Genomic DNA, 17,423 nt, shown 5'->3' on the forward strand with positions numbered 1-17,423 from the left:
GGAAATTCAGATTTATGCAGCTATGGCTGCTATTATCTTGGCTACTCAAAAATTCTACATTAGTATTATTTTGATGGAAATGCACTCTTCCACGAGGCATTTTAAAACGAAAAACACTGCAGGGGCACCTGGGTGGTTCAGTCGGTTAAGTTTAAGTGTTCGACTTTGGCTCAGGTCATGATCTCATAGCCTGGAGCCTGCTTCGGATTCTGTGTCTCTGTCTCTCTTTGCCCCTCCCCTGCTTTCACTCTGTCTCTCTCTCTCTCAAAAATAAACAAACATTAAGCAAATAAAAAGCAAATCACATAAAAAGAAAAACACTGCAATCCATTGAGGTTAAATAAATAAAGGAGCAACCAGACCCCCTCATTCTCCTTCCTATAACCTTGTCCAAGGTTAGAAGGAGGAAATTGTTTATGGTTTGGGAATCTTTTTCCAAAGAATATACGTGAAGTTATTTGCTCCTCCTCAACCATGAAAAGTCCCTATCTTTCCCATACCAGGGAGAGCTGGAAGAGAAGAGTAGTCTTGACTTTGATCAGGCCTGTGACTCAGGCTTTGATTTATATGGTGCTTTCTCTTTTCCTTCCCCTCAAGCTTTGTTGCATCAGAGCTGGGATTATCCTTACTTCTTGGAGAGGTGGTAGAGAGAATAGTCAGCTAAGGGCTTTCCTGATGCTTGGCTTCCTTATAAGATCTTCCCCTCCATTCATTATACCATACAGTGGGGAAGAGCCAGAGGGTGGGGTCACCCCAATGCTGTTGAGCTAAATATCTGGGCTTTGGCTTGAACCTTGTACTAATAGACCATGAGGACTGTTCTCATCCTGGCTCAGATCCCTGTTTACCTTAACACTCCAGGAGTCTCAGCCTCTCAAGTTGTCCACTGCCAATTGGGTTCCCATGCCCATACTGCTAGTGTGTCCACTAGTCTGAACCAATTCCCGACTCTTCTCATTCCTCTTAAACATTTCCACTGAGCTTCTTAGAGTTCCCTTTTTAAATGCTCCCTTCATTTCTCTCATCCTGTTTTCTTTTTCTTTTTTTTTTTTTTAACTGAAACTTGTCTGTTTCTAGAGACTGCTTCCTCTGCAGCCTCTCAAGTAGTGACTCCTTTTCCTTCCACTCCCTGCATACGTCAAGGCTAGGAGGTGGGGTTGGTGTCTTTTTTTCTCCCATTACTGTTAAAAAACATTTTTTTCCTCCATCCTTTCTCTAAGTTCTAGCTAATCTGAACTCTGTGCCACCTGGATATAGTATCTGTCCTTGTCTCCTCAATGTAGTCTTCTAAGGTTCTTCTAATCATCCATTATTGATGATATAAGCTTCTGTTTAATCTTCTTTCTTTCTACTCTTGTTGACTTTACTACTTATGGGGATAACTCATCTAATAATAATAATATTTTAAACTCCTTACTTCCATTAGCTGTTCTTCTACCTCACTCACGTGGAAACATGGCATTACAGTCATTGTAATAATAATACCTCTGAAATACTGAAATCAAGTATGATCCTTTCTGGCAAAACAGGGGTGTCCACTCTCACTACTTTCATTCAACACAGTACTGGAAGTCCTAGCTACAGCAATCAGACATTCAAAAGACTTCCAAATTGGTGAGGAAGAAGTAAAACTGTCACTACTCACAGGTGACATGACACCATATATATAGAAAACCCTAAAGACCTCACCAAAAAATTATTAGAATTGATAAATGAAGTCAGAAAAGTTGTAAGATACAAAGTTAATATACAGATATTTATTGTGTTTCTATACACAATAAAGTAGAAGAAAGAGAAATTAAGAAAACAATACCATTTATAATTGTATCAACAAGAACAAAATACTTAGAAATAAATTTAACCAAGGAAGTAAAAGGCCCATGCTCTGAAAACTATAAGACACTTGTGAAAGAAATTGAAGACAAAAAAAATAAATGGAAAGATATGCCATGTTCATGGATTCAAAGAGTATCATTACAGTGTCCATACTACCCAAAACAATCTACAAATTCAATGCAATTCCTATAAAAATACCAATAGCATTTTTCACAGAACTAGAATAACCCTAAAATTTGTATGGAACCACAAAAGGCCATGAAAATCCAAAGCTATTTCTCAGGCTTCTTGAGAAAGAACAAAGCTGGAGGTATCGCAATCCCAGATTTCAAGATATACTACAAAGCTTTAGTAACCAAAACAGTATGGTACTGGCACAAAAATAGACATATAGATCAATAGAAGGAATAGGGAACCTAAAAATAAACCCATGTCTATATGGTCAATTAATCTTCAACAAAGGAGACAAGAATATGTTTTTACATATGTTTACAATGGTAAAAAGACAGTCTCTTCAGTAAATGGGAAAATGGGAAAACTGTACAGCTACATGCAAGGAATGAAACAGAACCACTTTCTTACACCATACACAAAAATAAACTCAAAATGGATTAAAAAACTAAATGGGAGACCTGAAATCATAAAACTCCTAAAAGAAAACATAGGCAGTAATCTCTTGGACATCTGCCTTAAAAATATATTTATGGATATGTCTCCGCAAGGAAGGGAAACAAAGGTAAAAATAAACTATTGGGACTATACCAAAATCAAAGTTTTGTGCTGCAAAGGAAACCATTAACAAAGTAAAAGGGCAACCTAGTTAATGGGAGAAGGTATTTGCAAATGATACATCTGATATCCAAAATATATAAAGAACTGACACTACTCAAAACCAAAAAACACTACAATTAAAAGACGGTCAAAGGATTAAATAAACATTTTTCCAAAGAAGACATACAGATGGCCAACAGATAAATGAAAAGATGCTCAACATCTTTGTATGTATATGTGTGCATATATGTATATATATATATGTACACACTCATATATATATGCACACATATATGTAATTATATATACATATATATATAAACACACATACATACACACATATAATGGAACATTACTCAGCCATAAAAATGAAATCTTGCCAGTTGTGACAACATGGATGGATCTAGAGGGTATTATTATGCTAGGTGAAATAAGTCAGACAGAGAAGGAAAAATACCATATGATTTCACTTATATGTGGTGGAATCTAAAAGCAAAAACAAAAACAAATGAACAAAACATACTCTTAAATTCAGAGAACAAACTGGTGGCTGCCAGAGGGAAGGAGGGTGGAGGGATGGGCAAAGTAGAGGAAGGACACTAAGAAGTACAAACTTCCAGTATAAAACAAATAAGTTGAAGAAATGGAAAGTACAGCATAGGGAATATAGTAAATAATACTGTAGTAACATTGTATGATGACAGATGGTGACTATACTGATCTTGGTAAGCATCAATAATATATAGAATTATCTAATCAATATGCTGTACATCTGAAATGTAACACTGTATGTCAATTATACATATGTCAATTAAATAAAGTTTAGTATGTAAACCTAAGTAAAATAAAATAAGTATAATATGATATTCTCTGACCACTGCCCCCAATTCTTCCAGCTCACTTACTCTAGTACTCCTATTTAAATAATTCCTTAACTTCATGGAGCTCTCCAATCCATTAACCTCACTACTTTTTTCACTATCCATCACCAACTCTAGATAGTTATTTCTCTCCTTACCCAGTTTAGAGTCCATTGTCCATCAGGGGAATCAATCACTTGCAAACATCCTCAACTCTTTTGCCCCTCTCTCCTTGTATTATATTTCAACCCTAGCTGAGTCCCATTATCATTCTCTAAAATGAAGCTGTTGAATGTTGCTGGATAAAAGTCACATAACTGGAATGATCATCCATGTTAGAATGATTATAATCTTCAAATAGGCTCTCATTCCTTCTTGGAAATCATTATCATATTTCCATAGAATGTCTGATTTTTAAATTTCTCAAAATAAATAATTCATACTTTATTCTTTCTCAAACCTCATCCATACCTCATCTTCTTTACTGTCAGCCTCTGACCTTGCTTTAGAGTTAATAGAGAAAGTAGAAACCATTCAATCAGAATTTCCTCATTTAACCACTGTGAGATTTACCAGTTCATAGGAACTTTATCTTCTCTGTTTTATCTCCTCTCTGCTCTTGTCTAACAAAAAGTCTTCCACCTGTGGAATATTATTCAGCCACGAAAAAGAATGAAATCTTACCATTTGCAATGACATGGATGGAGCTAGAGAATATTATGCTAAGCTCAGTAAGTCAGTCAGAGAAAGACAAATATCATAGGACTTCACTCATGTGTGGAATTTAAGAAACAAAACAAATGAGCAAAGGGGAAAGACAGAGTGAGCAAGAAATAGACTCTTAACTGTGACGAACTGATGGTCATCAGAGGGGAGGTGGGTGGGTGATGGGTGAAATAGGTGATGGGAATTAAGGAGTGCACCTGTTATGAAGAGCACAGGTGTTGTATGGAACTGTTGAATCACTATATTATATACCTGAAACAAATATAACACTGTATGTTAACTAACTGGAATTAAAATAATTTTTTTAAAAGGAAATTACTCCACTTGTGCCGCTCCAAGTACCCTTTTGTCTCCTCAAGTATCATATTCCTTCAGTGGTCCCCTCTTTCCCCTGCACCACCAATCTCTACCTATCCATTGCATCACTCCCACCAGCATGACTTGCTATAGTAACTCTCATCCTAGCTTCTTTCCCTGACCCCGCATCCCACCTTAACTACAGCCCCACTTCTCTCATTCTCTCCACCATACGTCTTCTCTATAGCCAATTTCCCATCTCACATTCACCCTTCAACCCACTTTTATCTGGGCTTGCATCTTCATCACAGCATTGAAACTGCTTTTGTCAAGGTCACCAAGAATGTGTATACTACCAAATCTAATGGACTCTTGACCTCGTAACAGCATTTGACAGAAATGACATTTTCTTCTCTGCCGCTCCATATTCTTCTCCCCTCTGGATTTTCCTTCTAAACCTGAACTCTAAGTATTGGAGACAGTGCTCCATCCTATATCTCATTTACCTGTTCTTTGAATAGGCGATTTTATCCAGTCCCATGGCTTTAAATGCCGATGCCTTCCAAATTCACACCTTTAGCACAGAACTTCACTCCTGAGCTCCAGATTTATCCAGTTGCTATGTAATCTATTTACTTGGATGTCTAGTAAACATCTCAATCATTAAAGTCCTAATTACAGTTTCTGATTGCTCCCATAAATCACCATTTTAGTAAATGGTACCATCATTCAGTTGGTCAAGCCAACAATTTAGAAGTGATCCTATATTTTCCTTTTCCCATATGGGGCAGCCATGAAAACACATCTCTCAGATCTCTGATTACAGGGAGCATTACTGACTGATGGCCCCAGTTGCCGTGCTCTGAAATCTATCACCATGATCCAGGCTGCACATCCTACTGACTGCTCTAGCCAGTGACTGAGTGAGACAGGGTCACTAAGACAGTCCCCTTCCCAGGAGACATAGGACTCCTCTGATGGGGGACATTGGCTTGAGGACTCCCCATTGGCTTTCTTGAAAGATTCTTAGAATTGCATCATATCTACAACTTTTCCTACCCATTTTTCCCTGTCTTCCATGAGAGTTGAATCAGCATCCAGTCTAAAGGTTTTCCCAGTCCCCTTCAGAGCCCTCCCTGTTTTTCCCTCACAGGTGTCTTCCCCAGTAAGTCTTCTGCATGTCTAATCTGACCTTACAGTCTGTTCCTCAAAGAACCTGAACACACTATAGTTGAACTATCAGCAATTTTATGTTATTTCTGTTTCCTAAATATATATCTTGCAGCCATCTACTTTTCTCTATTGCCATCATCACTGAGTAGAAGCTATGCCATTTCTCCCCTGGATTATTGCAACGGTCGCCTAGTCTCATCTTATGCCTCTCCAATCCATTCTCATCACAGTAACAAGAGTGATTTTTTTTTTTTAACAGTAAATCAAGCATGCCATTTCCCTGCTTAAAACCTTTCAATGGCTTTCCATTATGCTTAGGGTAAAATTTAAACTCCCACAACCACTATAAGTACTTTAAAACCTGGCTCCTGCCTATCTTTTTAGCTTCATCTCATATCACCTTCCTCCTTGTCCTCATGCTCACCAAGCTCCAGCCACACTAGTATCCTTTCTCTTCTTACAAATTGTCAATTCTTTCCTGCCTTGGGCCTTTTTTGCTTGCTCTCTCTTTTTTATAAATTACCTTTCCCCCCATCTCTTCAGAGGGCAGGCTCATTCTCATCCTTAGTGCTCAACTTGAATGTCCCCTCATCAGCATCCAGGGCCTTCTCCACCCCAGCCATCATCTCCACCAAACATTATCCTATTTCCTCTTAAGTAGTTACCACTATCTGTAACTATTTAGCTTAGTGTCTGTTTCTCCCACTTGAACAGGAGTAGGCAAAGTATGGCCCATAGGCAGCCAATTGTTTCGGCATGGCCCATGATCTAAGAATGGTTTTTACATATTTAAGTGTTTGAAAAAACATTTTTTAAGTTTTTAAATTTATTTGGGGGGGGTGTGCATGCACACAAGCTGAGGAGGGGCAGAGAGGGAGAGAAAGAGAATCCCAAACAGGTTCTGCACCAACCGCGTAGAGCCTGACATGAGGCTCAAACTCTAACTCACAAACGGTGAAATCGTGACCTGAGGTGAAATCAAGAGTCAAACGCTAACCAACTGAGCCACTCAGGCACCCCTGAAAAAAATTTTTTAAAGAATATTTCACAACACATGAAAATTATGTGAAATTCAAATTTCTGTGTCCACAACTAAAGTTGGAATACAGCCACCCTCATTTATATACTATCTATAACTGCTTTAACACTGCAACAGCAAAGTTGAGTAGGTGTGTATGGCTCACAGAGCCTAATTTACAGAAAAAGTTTTCTTTATTTAAGTAATCTCTACCCTTAACATGGGGCTGGAACTCCCAACCCTGAGATCATTAGTCACATGCTTTAGGAGGGAGCTAGCCAGGTGCTCCCAGAAGCAATGTTCTGACCCTGACACTAAAAATACAAGTGCCATTGAGCATTGATTGTCTTGTTCAGTCCATCACTCCTAGCGTGTGGTCCAGGCTAATGCTCAATTTATAGGATGAATCAACCTTACCACTCTCCAGGGACTATTACTATCTGAGGGAGTAGGTGGGCTTACTGGCTTATGCCCTTCTAAGACCCAGAGGAACTGGGAACCAATTATTATTGGCTCTAGAAAAGTACCTTGAAAACAGGACTGTGTTTTATTCATCTTGAAATACCTAGTAAAGTCTTTTGTACAAGGTAGGGTGCTACTGCAATCTGGAAGAACTCTTTTGGGGTTGTTGTTAAGATAAAATTTTGGGGTTGTTGTCAAGTAAAGGGCTTAGCATAATGTCAGGTGTACGTAAGTGTTCACTAAATGTTTGCTCCTGCCTCAGTTTTCCTTGCTGTGATGGGAATAAAAGTGTGGGGTAGTACACAGACTCAAACAAGAATGTTCTTGTGTGAGACGGCTTTGTTTTTTTTTCATTTATTTATTCTCGATGGACAGAGGGAGGCAGAGCGTGAGCATGGAGGGGCAGAGAGAGAGGCACAGAATCAGAAGCAGGCTCCAGGTTCTAAGTTGTCAGCACAGAGCCCGACCTGGGGCTGGAACCCATGAACCATGAGATCCTGACCTGAGCCGAAGTCAGATGCTTAACCGACTGAGTCACCCAGGCGCCCCCGTGTGAGGCAGCTTTGTAAACTACAAACACAACCCGAATGGACTTACCCAAGTGCAGACAGAATTTTACTAAATCTTGGCAGTGAGCAGCCCAGTTTGGAGCGAAGGGCCTTCACCTGGGAGTCGGAAGACATAATTCTTCCTAACTCTTACCATTTAACTGACCCTGAACAATCGCAACTTCAGTGTCGTTTCTTTTCTTCATGTGTAAAAGCAGCCACCAAACGGACACCACGTTCCTCAGGGGTCCAGCCGGCGTGTCTCTTCCAGGTCTTGCCCTTCCCTGCAGGTACTATGACCCTTCCAATCGGCTCTGCGCGCCCACAGGCTGGAGGCCAGAGGGACGGGACCAGACTGGGGGCGGGGCCTGGAGTCTCCGGGGCGGGGCCTCCCTCGTTCCGGCTGCAGCCACCGCCCAGCCGGGCCGCACGGGGGCGCCGCTGGGGCCGCGCTGCTCCAAGAGTTGCTGAGCAGCCGAAGAGGCCCTCACTTCCGCGTCGGTCCCCGCGGCGTCCGGCGGCCGCGCCGAGGGCCGGGCTGGCCGCAGGTCAGTCGGGGAGGCCGCCAACCCGGCCCCGCCCGTGCAGAGGACCGGGGCGCCGGGTGGGCCGCGGGCCCGGGAGGCGGCGGGGCGCCCCAAGGAAGGGCCGGATCGCGCCGATAACACGGGCGCCCCGGGCTGCAGGCTCAGGCTTCGGGCCGATTCGGGGACCCCGGGCCGCGGGGACACCGGCGGGGCTTTCGGGTGTCCCAGCCCCTCTCCTTTCGTCCCGCGTCGTGGGAGGAGAGCGAGTCCTTTGAGCACAGTTTATTAAAGTGGGGTCCGTGGGCGGATCCCCGACCCCATCTGACTTTCTGAACCAGACTCTGTGTTGTGGCCTGGGAATCTGAATATACATCAAGCGTCTCTGATGGTTTTGATGCAGGTGGTCACAGAACCGCACTTTGGGGGCACTTCCTCAGAGGGCAGGGCATTTCCGACACAGCAGGGAGTCTAAGTGGGTGCATTGAGGATGGGGCCATTGACTGGCCTTGAAATGGTGTTGGATGGTCCTCTGCCTTAGGAGAAACTGATTGAGGCAGGGGTATCTCTTAAATCCTTGCACTAGGGTGCTGCTATGTTCCTGTTGCCACCACTGGAGTCTTCAGATGGACAGATGCTTAGTGAGTAAAGTGCCCCGGTCAGCAGCCTTAGGGATGAAACAGTGCTGAAATAGACAGTGTAGGGTGCAGCAGAAAACTTGGAGCCAGTCCTGCGGACCTGGGGCCGACTCCGCCACTTACCAGCAGGGCAGTCCTAGTGTGGACCCTGCTCCCATCACTATTTCTTTCTCCAGTGTCCTCATCTGTCAATAGAGACAGTAATTCCTATCCAATAGGGCTTTTGTGTGAATTAGGTAGTGTCTACCAAGTGTCTCCTGCAGTAACTGTCACATAATAAGCATTGAGCAAATGGGAATAATTGATAGTGATATAGATTCTGTCTTCCTAGAGCTATAGTCTCCCAAACTAGGGATTAAATAGGTGAGAAAAACGTGGAGAGAGGTACACAGTATATTTGGTGGACTGTGCACAGATTCTAACTGGGGGATGCTCGGGAAGGTCATGCAACCTGTGAGATTTGCCTGTGGCTTTGAAGAATAGCTGGATTCCAGGGAGCTGGTAACTGGGGCAGCATGAGCCAGTTCAATCCCGTGCTTCAGAGGTGGTTCTCTCACATGGATCATTGCAGGGCTGCTCCTGGGACTTTGAGGCAGCAAAAGAAGTCATGTTGATAAGTGCTTTCTGAAGGCTAAACTGTTGATCCATAAGAGTTTCTGTTTACTGACCACGTTTGACACATATTGTTTTTGTCAGACACCGATGGTCTCCTTTTCCCATCTCATTGGAGACTGGCTAAATTAGAGCATCTACAAAAGGATCCTAGTTGATCGCATAGTAAAAGTGAGTTGCCATGAATATAGTTGTCTCTTGGCGGCCATTTTGCATTTGCAGTGAAATGCGCAGTCACATCAGGAGTACCTTTTTATCACAGTATTGTTTTAGGTTCCAGAGAAACACCACAGTCACTTGTGGTTAGTCCATCTCCAGAATAGATTAAGAAATCAAGTCCTTAAAACTTCCCTAAAGCTTCATTCAGCCATTTTGGAATGAAGAAGCCAGATGATTTAGAGCTGTTATTTGTTGCTCTTTTGGACCAGTCTGGCTACTGGTATACATAGAATTATGATCTCAGTTGATAAATTATATATTCCTTAGTTACCTAATCTAGGAACTACAATTAGCATTGTTAATAATTTCTGCTTAGGTTTCCTTAAATCTACAGAGCCAATATCAATCCTTCAGTATATGCCTTATGGTAAAATTTATATCGTTATAGATATAAATTTATATAGATAAAATTTATATTGTTATTGAGTACTTACTCTGAGCCAGAGACTGTTCTATGTGCTTTTTATATGTCCTGTTACTCCTCTGATAGTCCTTTGAGGTAGGCCCCATCCCTGGCTCCATTTTATAGATGAGGAAATAGGCAGAAGAAGATAAGTATTTGCCCAAGGTCCCTAGTTAGTGGTAGAGCCTAGTAGCCTAATTCCATGCTACATGCTGACCCCCTCTGCAGTCTAGATAGCTCCCTCAGACTTATTATAGTTTAAAAAGATATGTGAATATCAAAGAACATGAGCAAACCTCACCTTTGCTTTATATGGGACAGACAATGCATTTTCTTGTTAAATTCTTTAAACAGTCATTTCAAATAGCTATGATTTGGTTGGTAATAGTTCATCATTTAAAAATACTCTGAACCAAAGTTTTCCAGCTTCTCGGCATATCTCAAACTTCTTTCATGTTATATAAAGTCCTCCAATATTGTTAGTGCTGAGCACCTTATTTTAAATCACATTAAGATGTATTTATTTTATTATCTATTTGGTGTATTATTGGAAATGTGATTGTCCTTTGTTTTTACAGAGGTGGACCAGGACCACCATTATTTTGCAGTTTCTGAAAGCGTTTCAAAGCAAAAATTTAGGTGTTGATGGGAGCAATGGAAGGTCACAAGGCAGAAGAAAAGGTGGTAGATATTCTTCGACTGAATGTGGGTGGCTGTATTTACACAGCCAGACGTGAGTCCTTGTGCCGCTTTAAAGACTCGATGCTGGCATCCATGTTCAGTGGTCGTTTTCCTCTAAAAACAGACGAATCAGGTAAATAACTAAAGTCCATAAAGCATGATCATGAATATTCATTAAAATAGTTTAAATTCCCTTTGGTTTTCCTAATTACAATGGAATGTATTAGACTAGTGTAGTAATTATTGAGATCATTAGAGTTGTATGGAGATTTATTAAACACATGAAGAAGTTAAATACCAGTTTCCAGAATCTGTGATGCTGTCACTAAAAGTTGACAAAAAAATCAATGTGTGTTAAGGCCTACCATCACCTAAATATGGGGATTGATTATACTTTGAAAGTTGTTACGTTCGTGCAACTCCATGGGTAACGATATTGCGGCTTCTCTCTGTGTTCTTCAGTTAAAACATTTATTCTCTGGAGAAAGCAGCTGCCCTCATAGTTCACAGGGCAGTCACTGTAGTGTAGAATTAGTGTTAAACTGGCCACCCAGTCTAGTTGCGTAGCCTTGTGTGGGCTGATGTGGACTCCTGCAAAAACGTCAGTGCAGTGTACCAGCAGTCACCTAGTGGTAGAGGACTGAAAATTGGTCTTCCAGAAGAAACTGTAAAACACAAGGGTAGGGATCTGGGGCTGCTGCTCTTCTTGTTTGGAGTGCTCTGGTATTTGCTTAACCTACTCCCGTTTGTAAAGAAATCTCAACAGTGCAAATAAGTCTTTTTTGCACATCTTTGGTGTTCTGGAGCTCAGAGAACCCACTATTGCTTCTGTGTCAGAAGAGGGGGTTCAGGGGATCTTGAGCAAGAGTCACTGTTAGTAACCCTGGGTCTTTAGAGATTGCTTTGCCGGCTGGATGGCAGTTGAAAGAATGGAAAACACTGATGGCTGGTGCCCATGTGGGCAGGAAGGTTGTTGGCAAAAAGATAGCAAGCAGGGATTGAGTTTTTCCTCTGCCCCCAAGTTTCACCTCCTTAATCCCTTCTTTTCTAAGCTAACCAAGGGAGAAAAGGAATTATTGAGTAGCCTCACACAGAAGTGTTTTTAAAAATTCTGCTAAATTGTCTAAGAAAGCCTTTTGTCATAAAGTAGTACCAGCATAACATTTCTTTTTTAAAGTTTAGGTTCTCACAGTACAAAGGGACTAACCTATTAAGGCTAAACATACAGTGTGCCTGGAGCTAGGAACCCTGGGTTTACATGTCATTGACACTACAAGTTGACTAACATACAAATATGACATAAATGAGCATGTCCTCATTAGGGAGGAACTCCATACATCTTTCCTGGCCGGGGAGGACTGAGCTTAGGGGTAAAGTTACATTTCGGCAGCAGTCGGATCTCCATGGCTTTTGAGTGGCCATAGCAAGAATATGGTCATTGCATCTAAAATTCCCCCATGGAGCTCAGAATACATTTTCCTATATCGTAGGTGAGAATACAGAGGATCACCAAATATGGCTAAACCCATTTGAACACTAGTTATTAACTTTCTTGTGAGAAAGAAACATTTCTAATTGTAGAGGTCTGCAGTCTGATTTTAGTTTGACATGTTGAAACTTTATGATCATATGTATCTATGCAGTGATTTTTGAACTGGATGTTTTCTAGGGGCTTGTGTTATTGACCGTGATGGACATCTATTTAAATACCTCTTGGATTATCTTCATGGAGAAGTTCACATTCCCACAGATGAGCAAACCCGTGTTGCTCTGCAGGAAGAGGCTGATTATTTTGGCATCCCGTATCCATACAGCCTGTCTGACCACTTGGCCAATGAAATGGAGACATATTCTTTAAGGTCAAATATAGAACTTAAAAAGGTCTTGGCATTTTCTTAAGTTTTAAAAAAGTACATACGTATACATATATATATGTTTTTATACACAAAGCAATGTGTGTTATTTTGCATAGCCTGTGTTGCCATGAAAACCAAACATGAGAAAGGTACTTTTTCTAATTTTGAAGACACATTTCTTAATTACTAATCTTTTGAAGGCCCAAATTCTATGTTCTAGGAAAGTGTATTACATTGCCACTCAAAGGTTTATAGTTTTTTTATTTCTCATTGGAGATTTAATACCTTTTGATGGCTTTTTTAATAGAAATATTCTGCTCTTTAGGTTCTTTGTAAATAAAGAGCAATATTGTAGTATGTAAGAGTATAGTGGTATTTTATTTACTGAAATGACTTTTTAAAGAATGGTCACAAAAATAGCCTGGAGCCTGTTTCAGATTCTGTGTCTCCCTCTCTCTCTCTGACCCTCCCCCGTTCATGCTCTCTCTCTGTCTCAAAAGTAAATAAACGTTAAAAAAAAAAAAAAAAAAGAATGGTCACAAAAATAAAAGATTGTAGAAAATCTACCTGATTTAATAAGTGTAGCAGTTTGTTACTAAATTAAAACATTGGTTTGATTAATTCACTTTGAGATCAGTAAATCTTTTTAAAAGATATTTCTCCTTTAAATCACATTTTAGAGATCTTTACATGAAAGATCTTGAAAAACTTCATTACCTATTTTTGTCTTACTGATAAGTATTATATTTGCTTTTAGTACCTTTGGGCATCTAAGAAAATTTTTTTCCCTAGATGATTAATAGTAGTGAAAACTGACCTGAATTGGGTTTGATTTGGGTATCAGTTTAGGAGAGCAAGCTGACAGTATGGTTATTAGGAGTGTAACATGAAGAGACAGTTGATTTGGTTCCAGATCGTCTTCAGGAATTTGCATGGTTGTATGGGTTCTGCTACTGAAGTTATATAGAAATTGAGTTGTCAAACAGTTCTAGGGTGCTGTTTGCCACATCTCAGAATGGGGCTAAGAAATCCTGACTGGAAAGCTGGAGTGGGTTGATATTCATCTTCTGAAGTCTCAACTGTAGTCTTTTGATTTCCGATTTGTACACAAAGAGGACATAGCATGTGTACATTGACTGTGTCAGCCAACACATATTTATCTCAAATGTTTTTGGTATATAGAGCACTGCTCTTGGACTGTGTGGGACACAAAGAAATATGACATACAGTTAGACAGCAATATTAAATGAAAATGTAAGACATGTTAGAGTCCTATTTTCATTCACTGAGTCAGTAAATATTAGGCATCTCCTTTGTGTCAGGCACTATTCCAGGCACTTGGGATACAACACAAAACAGACAAAAGTGCCTGTCCTCAGGGCCCTCAGAGGAATAATGCTGTTTCTCTCAGGGAAGGCCCTTGGGCACTCGGCTGGGTGAAGCGCTCCAGCTCTGTTTCCCTTAGCACCTCCTAGGCTCACCTCGTTACAGTTATCCTATGTGCTGATGGCTTATTGACTGTCTTTAAATTTCCTAGAAGTTTATTTATTTTGAGAGAGATACAGAGAGAGAGAGAGAGAGAGAGAGAGAGCGCACACTCTGAGGAGGGGCAGAGAGAGAGGGAGAGAGAGAACCCCAAGCAGGCTCTGCACTACCAGCGCAAATCCTGACATGGGGCTCAATCTCACAAACGATGAGTCATGACCCAAGCTAAAATCAAGAGTTGGATGCCCAACTGATTAAGCCACCCAGGTGCCCCAGCTGTCTGTCTTTTACATTAGCTATAAAACTCTAGAAGGGCTGGGACCCTGTCTTTTGCTCATCATTATATCTATAGGACCTTAGTGCTCAACCACGTTAGTAACTTCTTAATATTCAAGAGAATGAATGAATAGGTAGATAAATGCCAAGGAGTTCTTAGAGTTTGCACTGATTTTGTATATCTTTCAGTGGAAAAGAACAAGTTAATCTGGTTAATTCATGATTGCATTTGGAGTAAAAAAAAAAAAATCAACTATGGGGCTTAGTCAGTAGAAGGTGAAAGGAATATTGAGTCAAATGGGAAACTGGGGGGAAAATAAAAGGAAAAGAAAAAGGTCTAACTCTTAATCATATGAAGATTTTAAAATTAAAAGTAATGTTGATAGTGAGGCTAAAGGAGGAGGAAAGAAAATACAGCTTCCATGTGGAAGAGGATTCTCTAGATGAAAAGGTGTTGGATTTTTGGGTGGTGCTTTTTGTGATTTACCCCACCCCCATGCCAAATTCAACAAAAGCATGTTTGGTTTTTCAAGGTGTAAAGACTAGGCTGAAATTTATCATCTTTTTATTTCCCTTATGACCAACTGAAATTGCAGCTTTACATGAAAGTAATAGAACAAATTCATTTCTACTTTACTCCAGAATTAAATTCAAATTTTGTATATTTTTTTTTGCTCCAGGCTTTAACAGACTTCTGTGATTCATATGGTTTAGTTTGCAATAAGCCAACAGTTTGGGTTCTCCACTATCTTAACACATCTGGTGCAAGCTGTGAGAGTAGAATTATTGGTGTATATTCCACAAAAACTGATGGAACAGATGCTATTGATAAGCAGCTGGGAGGAAGAATTCACAGTAAAAGCATTTTTAAAAGGTATGCACATATTTAAATATGAAAGGGAACAGAATAAAGTTTTGGTCTCTTGTAAGAGGTGTTACTGAATGGAATATGTGGTTGACTAGAAAAGATCTTCATTCAACACTTGGCAACACACAGAGTGAGCTCTTATAGCTGTTGAGACAAGCCTGCTTCAAGGAGATTGTAATTAAGACCACTTCACATATATGTAAACTATGGGACATCCACAGTGGTCTACTACATTGCCTCTCACCTGGGAGTGGGCATCAAAGTCCCCTAACAGGCCATGTCTGGCTGTCCTCCCCTAGACCATAGTCCAGGAACAGAAGCACTGCCTAGAAGTCAGCAGCCCTGCTGAGTGGCACAGGACTGGCATGTGCCTCGGTGTCCTGTTCTGAGAAATGAAGGACTTCCCTGGTCCCTATCAGCCTTAAAATCCGATGACTTGAATGTAAAATTCTTAAGCGTTATTCTCTTAATATTTTTTTTGTAAACTGACTTAACACAGTGGTCAATTCACATTACAGTTGGTGTTTTGTTTTTTTCTAATTCTCTGGGTGGTTGGATTGGGTCACATATTAGTGACTAATGAATGATCACATGAACTTGCTTTTTTAGGTGACTAAATATGTCATCATTTTATGAATTCTTTACAGGATGTTTATATAAGATATATGAGTGCCTGGAACAATGCTATGAAAGTTTTAGTCAAAGTTGAATCTTTTAAAATTTTCCTGGAGTTAGGTAATTTTTTTTAGAAAACCTATTTCTAAAGATTTGTTGATTTGTCTGTACAGTCTATATTGTGGAATTAACAAGTACTTTACCACATTAAAAAGAGATTGAATATAGGTCATAGATATAATCTATAGTATATTATTATCTATATATGTCCTTAAGAGTTGCAGAAGAACAACTATTCAATGCCAACATATTTTTTCCCTTAATTAACAAGTATTTGGTAGTATATCGAGTATTAGCTGTATATACATACACACACACATACATTCATACTTAGTATGTTTTCATCACCTTTTGCAATATTTCTAGAGAGGCGGGGAATAATGTTCAGTACATTTGGAGCTATTATTCAGTAGCTGAATTGAAGAAAATGATGGATGCCTTTGATGCCTGGGAAGGAAAAGGTATAGTACAATTCTTTTATTTCATGGCAGAAGGTAGACTTTCCCATAATAAGACAAAGTGAGTTCAATTGCTGCATTTTTCTTTTTTGAGAAAGTATTTCTTTGTAAGGTCAAGACATTTGTCACTTCAAAGTATGTTGATTGAGACAATTTACTTAAAAATCTTTAGACCCCATGAGTTGCTAGATATTACTAATAGTTTATAATCCAGTAACCTAAAAAATAGTTTATAATTTCAGCATCTGTTAGTTATGCTTATTTAGTTCAATTCAACAGGAATTTATTTAGCATCCACTTTGTACCTAGCATTGTCCTTAAGAAGTATACCTTTAAATTAAGCATACAATGTATAATCAAAAGAAAAAAGGAAGGGAGCCCGGCTGGCTCAGTCAGTGGAGCTTGTGACTCTTGATCTTGGCGTTGTGAGATTGAGTCCCATGTTGGGTGTAGAGATTACTTAAAATCTTAAAAAAAAAAATGAAAGAAGAGAAAATGAAAATAATGCCAGAGAAGATGTCTGAAGAACCCTTAGGAAGAATTAATAATCTTTAAATGCCTACTTTGAAATTTGACCATTTTTACCAAGCTTCTTACATCATTTGATAATAATAATGCTATTTAATATTCAGTGTGATAAGTAGTTTACATTTGATAATAATAATGCTGTTTAATATTCAGTGTGATAAGTAGTTTACATTCAGTAACTCTTAGTCTTAAAACAATTCTGGATGTTGTTTACCATTTTATTGATGAGAAAACTGAGTCTTAGGCCATGCCACTTGCTTATGGATCACAGAGCATTAGCTGTTATATGCCTAAGTTTTTTTCCTTATTTAACAAGTATGTATTGAGTGTCTATTAGGTGCAAACACTATAAGAAGTTCTAAAATTGGGTCCGCAAATAAATAAGACACATGTTGGTCCTCAAATAGTCCTAAAAGCTGGTAGAGACAGACATTGCAAGTCACAAAAGATTGCATACAAGGACAGGAGGGGGGTTTAAAAAGCTCTTCATCACCTGCTTCTCTTCAGGT

At 39.8% G+C, this 17,423-nt stretch overlaps 1 protein-coding gene and 1 long non-coding RNA gene across 2 annotated transcripts in view; one reads left to right on the top strand and one right to left on the bottom strand.

Moving 5' to 3' along the window:
• The first annotated feature begins 8,114 nt into the window (after nucleotides 1-8,114).
• The window catches only part of KCTD18 (potassium channel tetramerization domain containing 18), a 23,903-nt gene continuing 14,594 nt past the window's right edge, over nucleotides 8,115-17,423 (top strand). Inside the window, exons 1-5 of the mRNA XM_049615923.1 lie at nucleotides 8,115-8,239; nucleotides 10,666-10,901; nucleotides 12,438-12,649; nucleotides 15,066-15,259; nucleotides 16,295-16,389. Of these exons, the coding sequence (XP_049471880.1) occupies nucleotides 10,733-10,901; nucleotides 12,438-12,649; nucleotides 15,066-15,259; nucleotides 16,295-16,389 (670 nt within the window). The 5' untranslated portion in view covers nucleotides 8,115-8,239; nucleotides 10,666-10,732. The remainder of the gene's footprint in view (nucleotides 8,240-10,665; nucleotides 10,902-12,437; nucleotides 12,650-15,065; nucleotides 15,260-16,294; nucleotides 16,390-17,423) is intronic.
• LOC125911788 (uncharacterized) overlaps nucleotides 16,385-17,423 on the bottom strand; it is a 10,757-nt gene continuing 9,718 nt past the window's right edge. The window contains exon 3 of the long non-coding RNA XR_007454450.1: nucleotides 16,385-16,853. This is a non-coding gene — a long non-coding RNA (uncharacterized LOC125911788). The remainder of the gene's footprint in view (nucleotides 16,854-17,423) is intronic.

The sequence above is a fragment of the Panthera uncia genome (assembly GCF_023721935.1).
Source record: "Panthera uncia isolate 11264 chromosome C1 unlocalized genomic scaffold, Puncia_PCG_1.0 HiC_scaffold_3, whole genome shotgun sequence".
Taxonomy (NCBI): domain Eukaryota; kingdom Metazoa; phylum Chordata; class Mammalia; order Carnivora; family Felidae; genus Panthera; species Panthera uncia.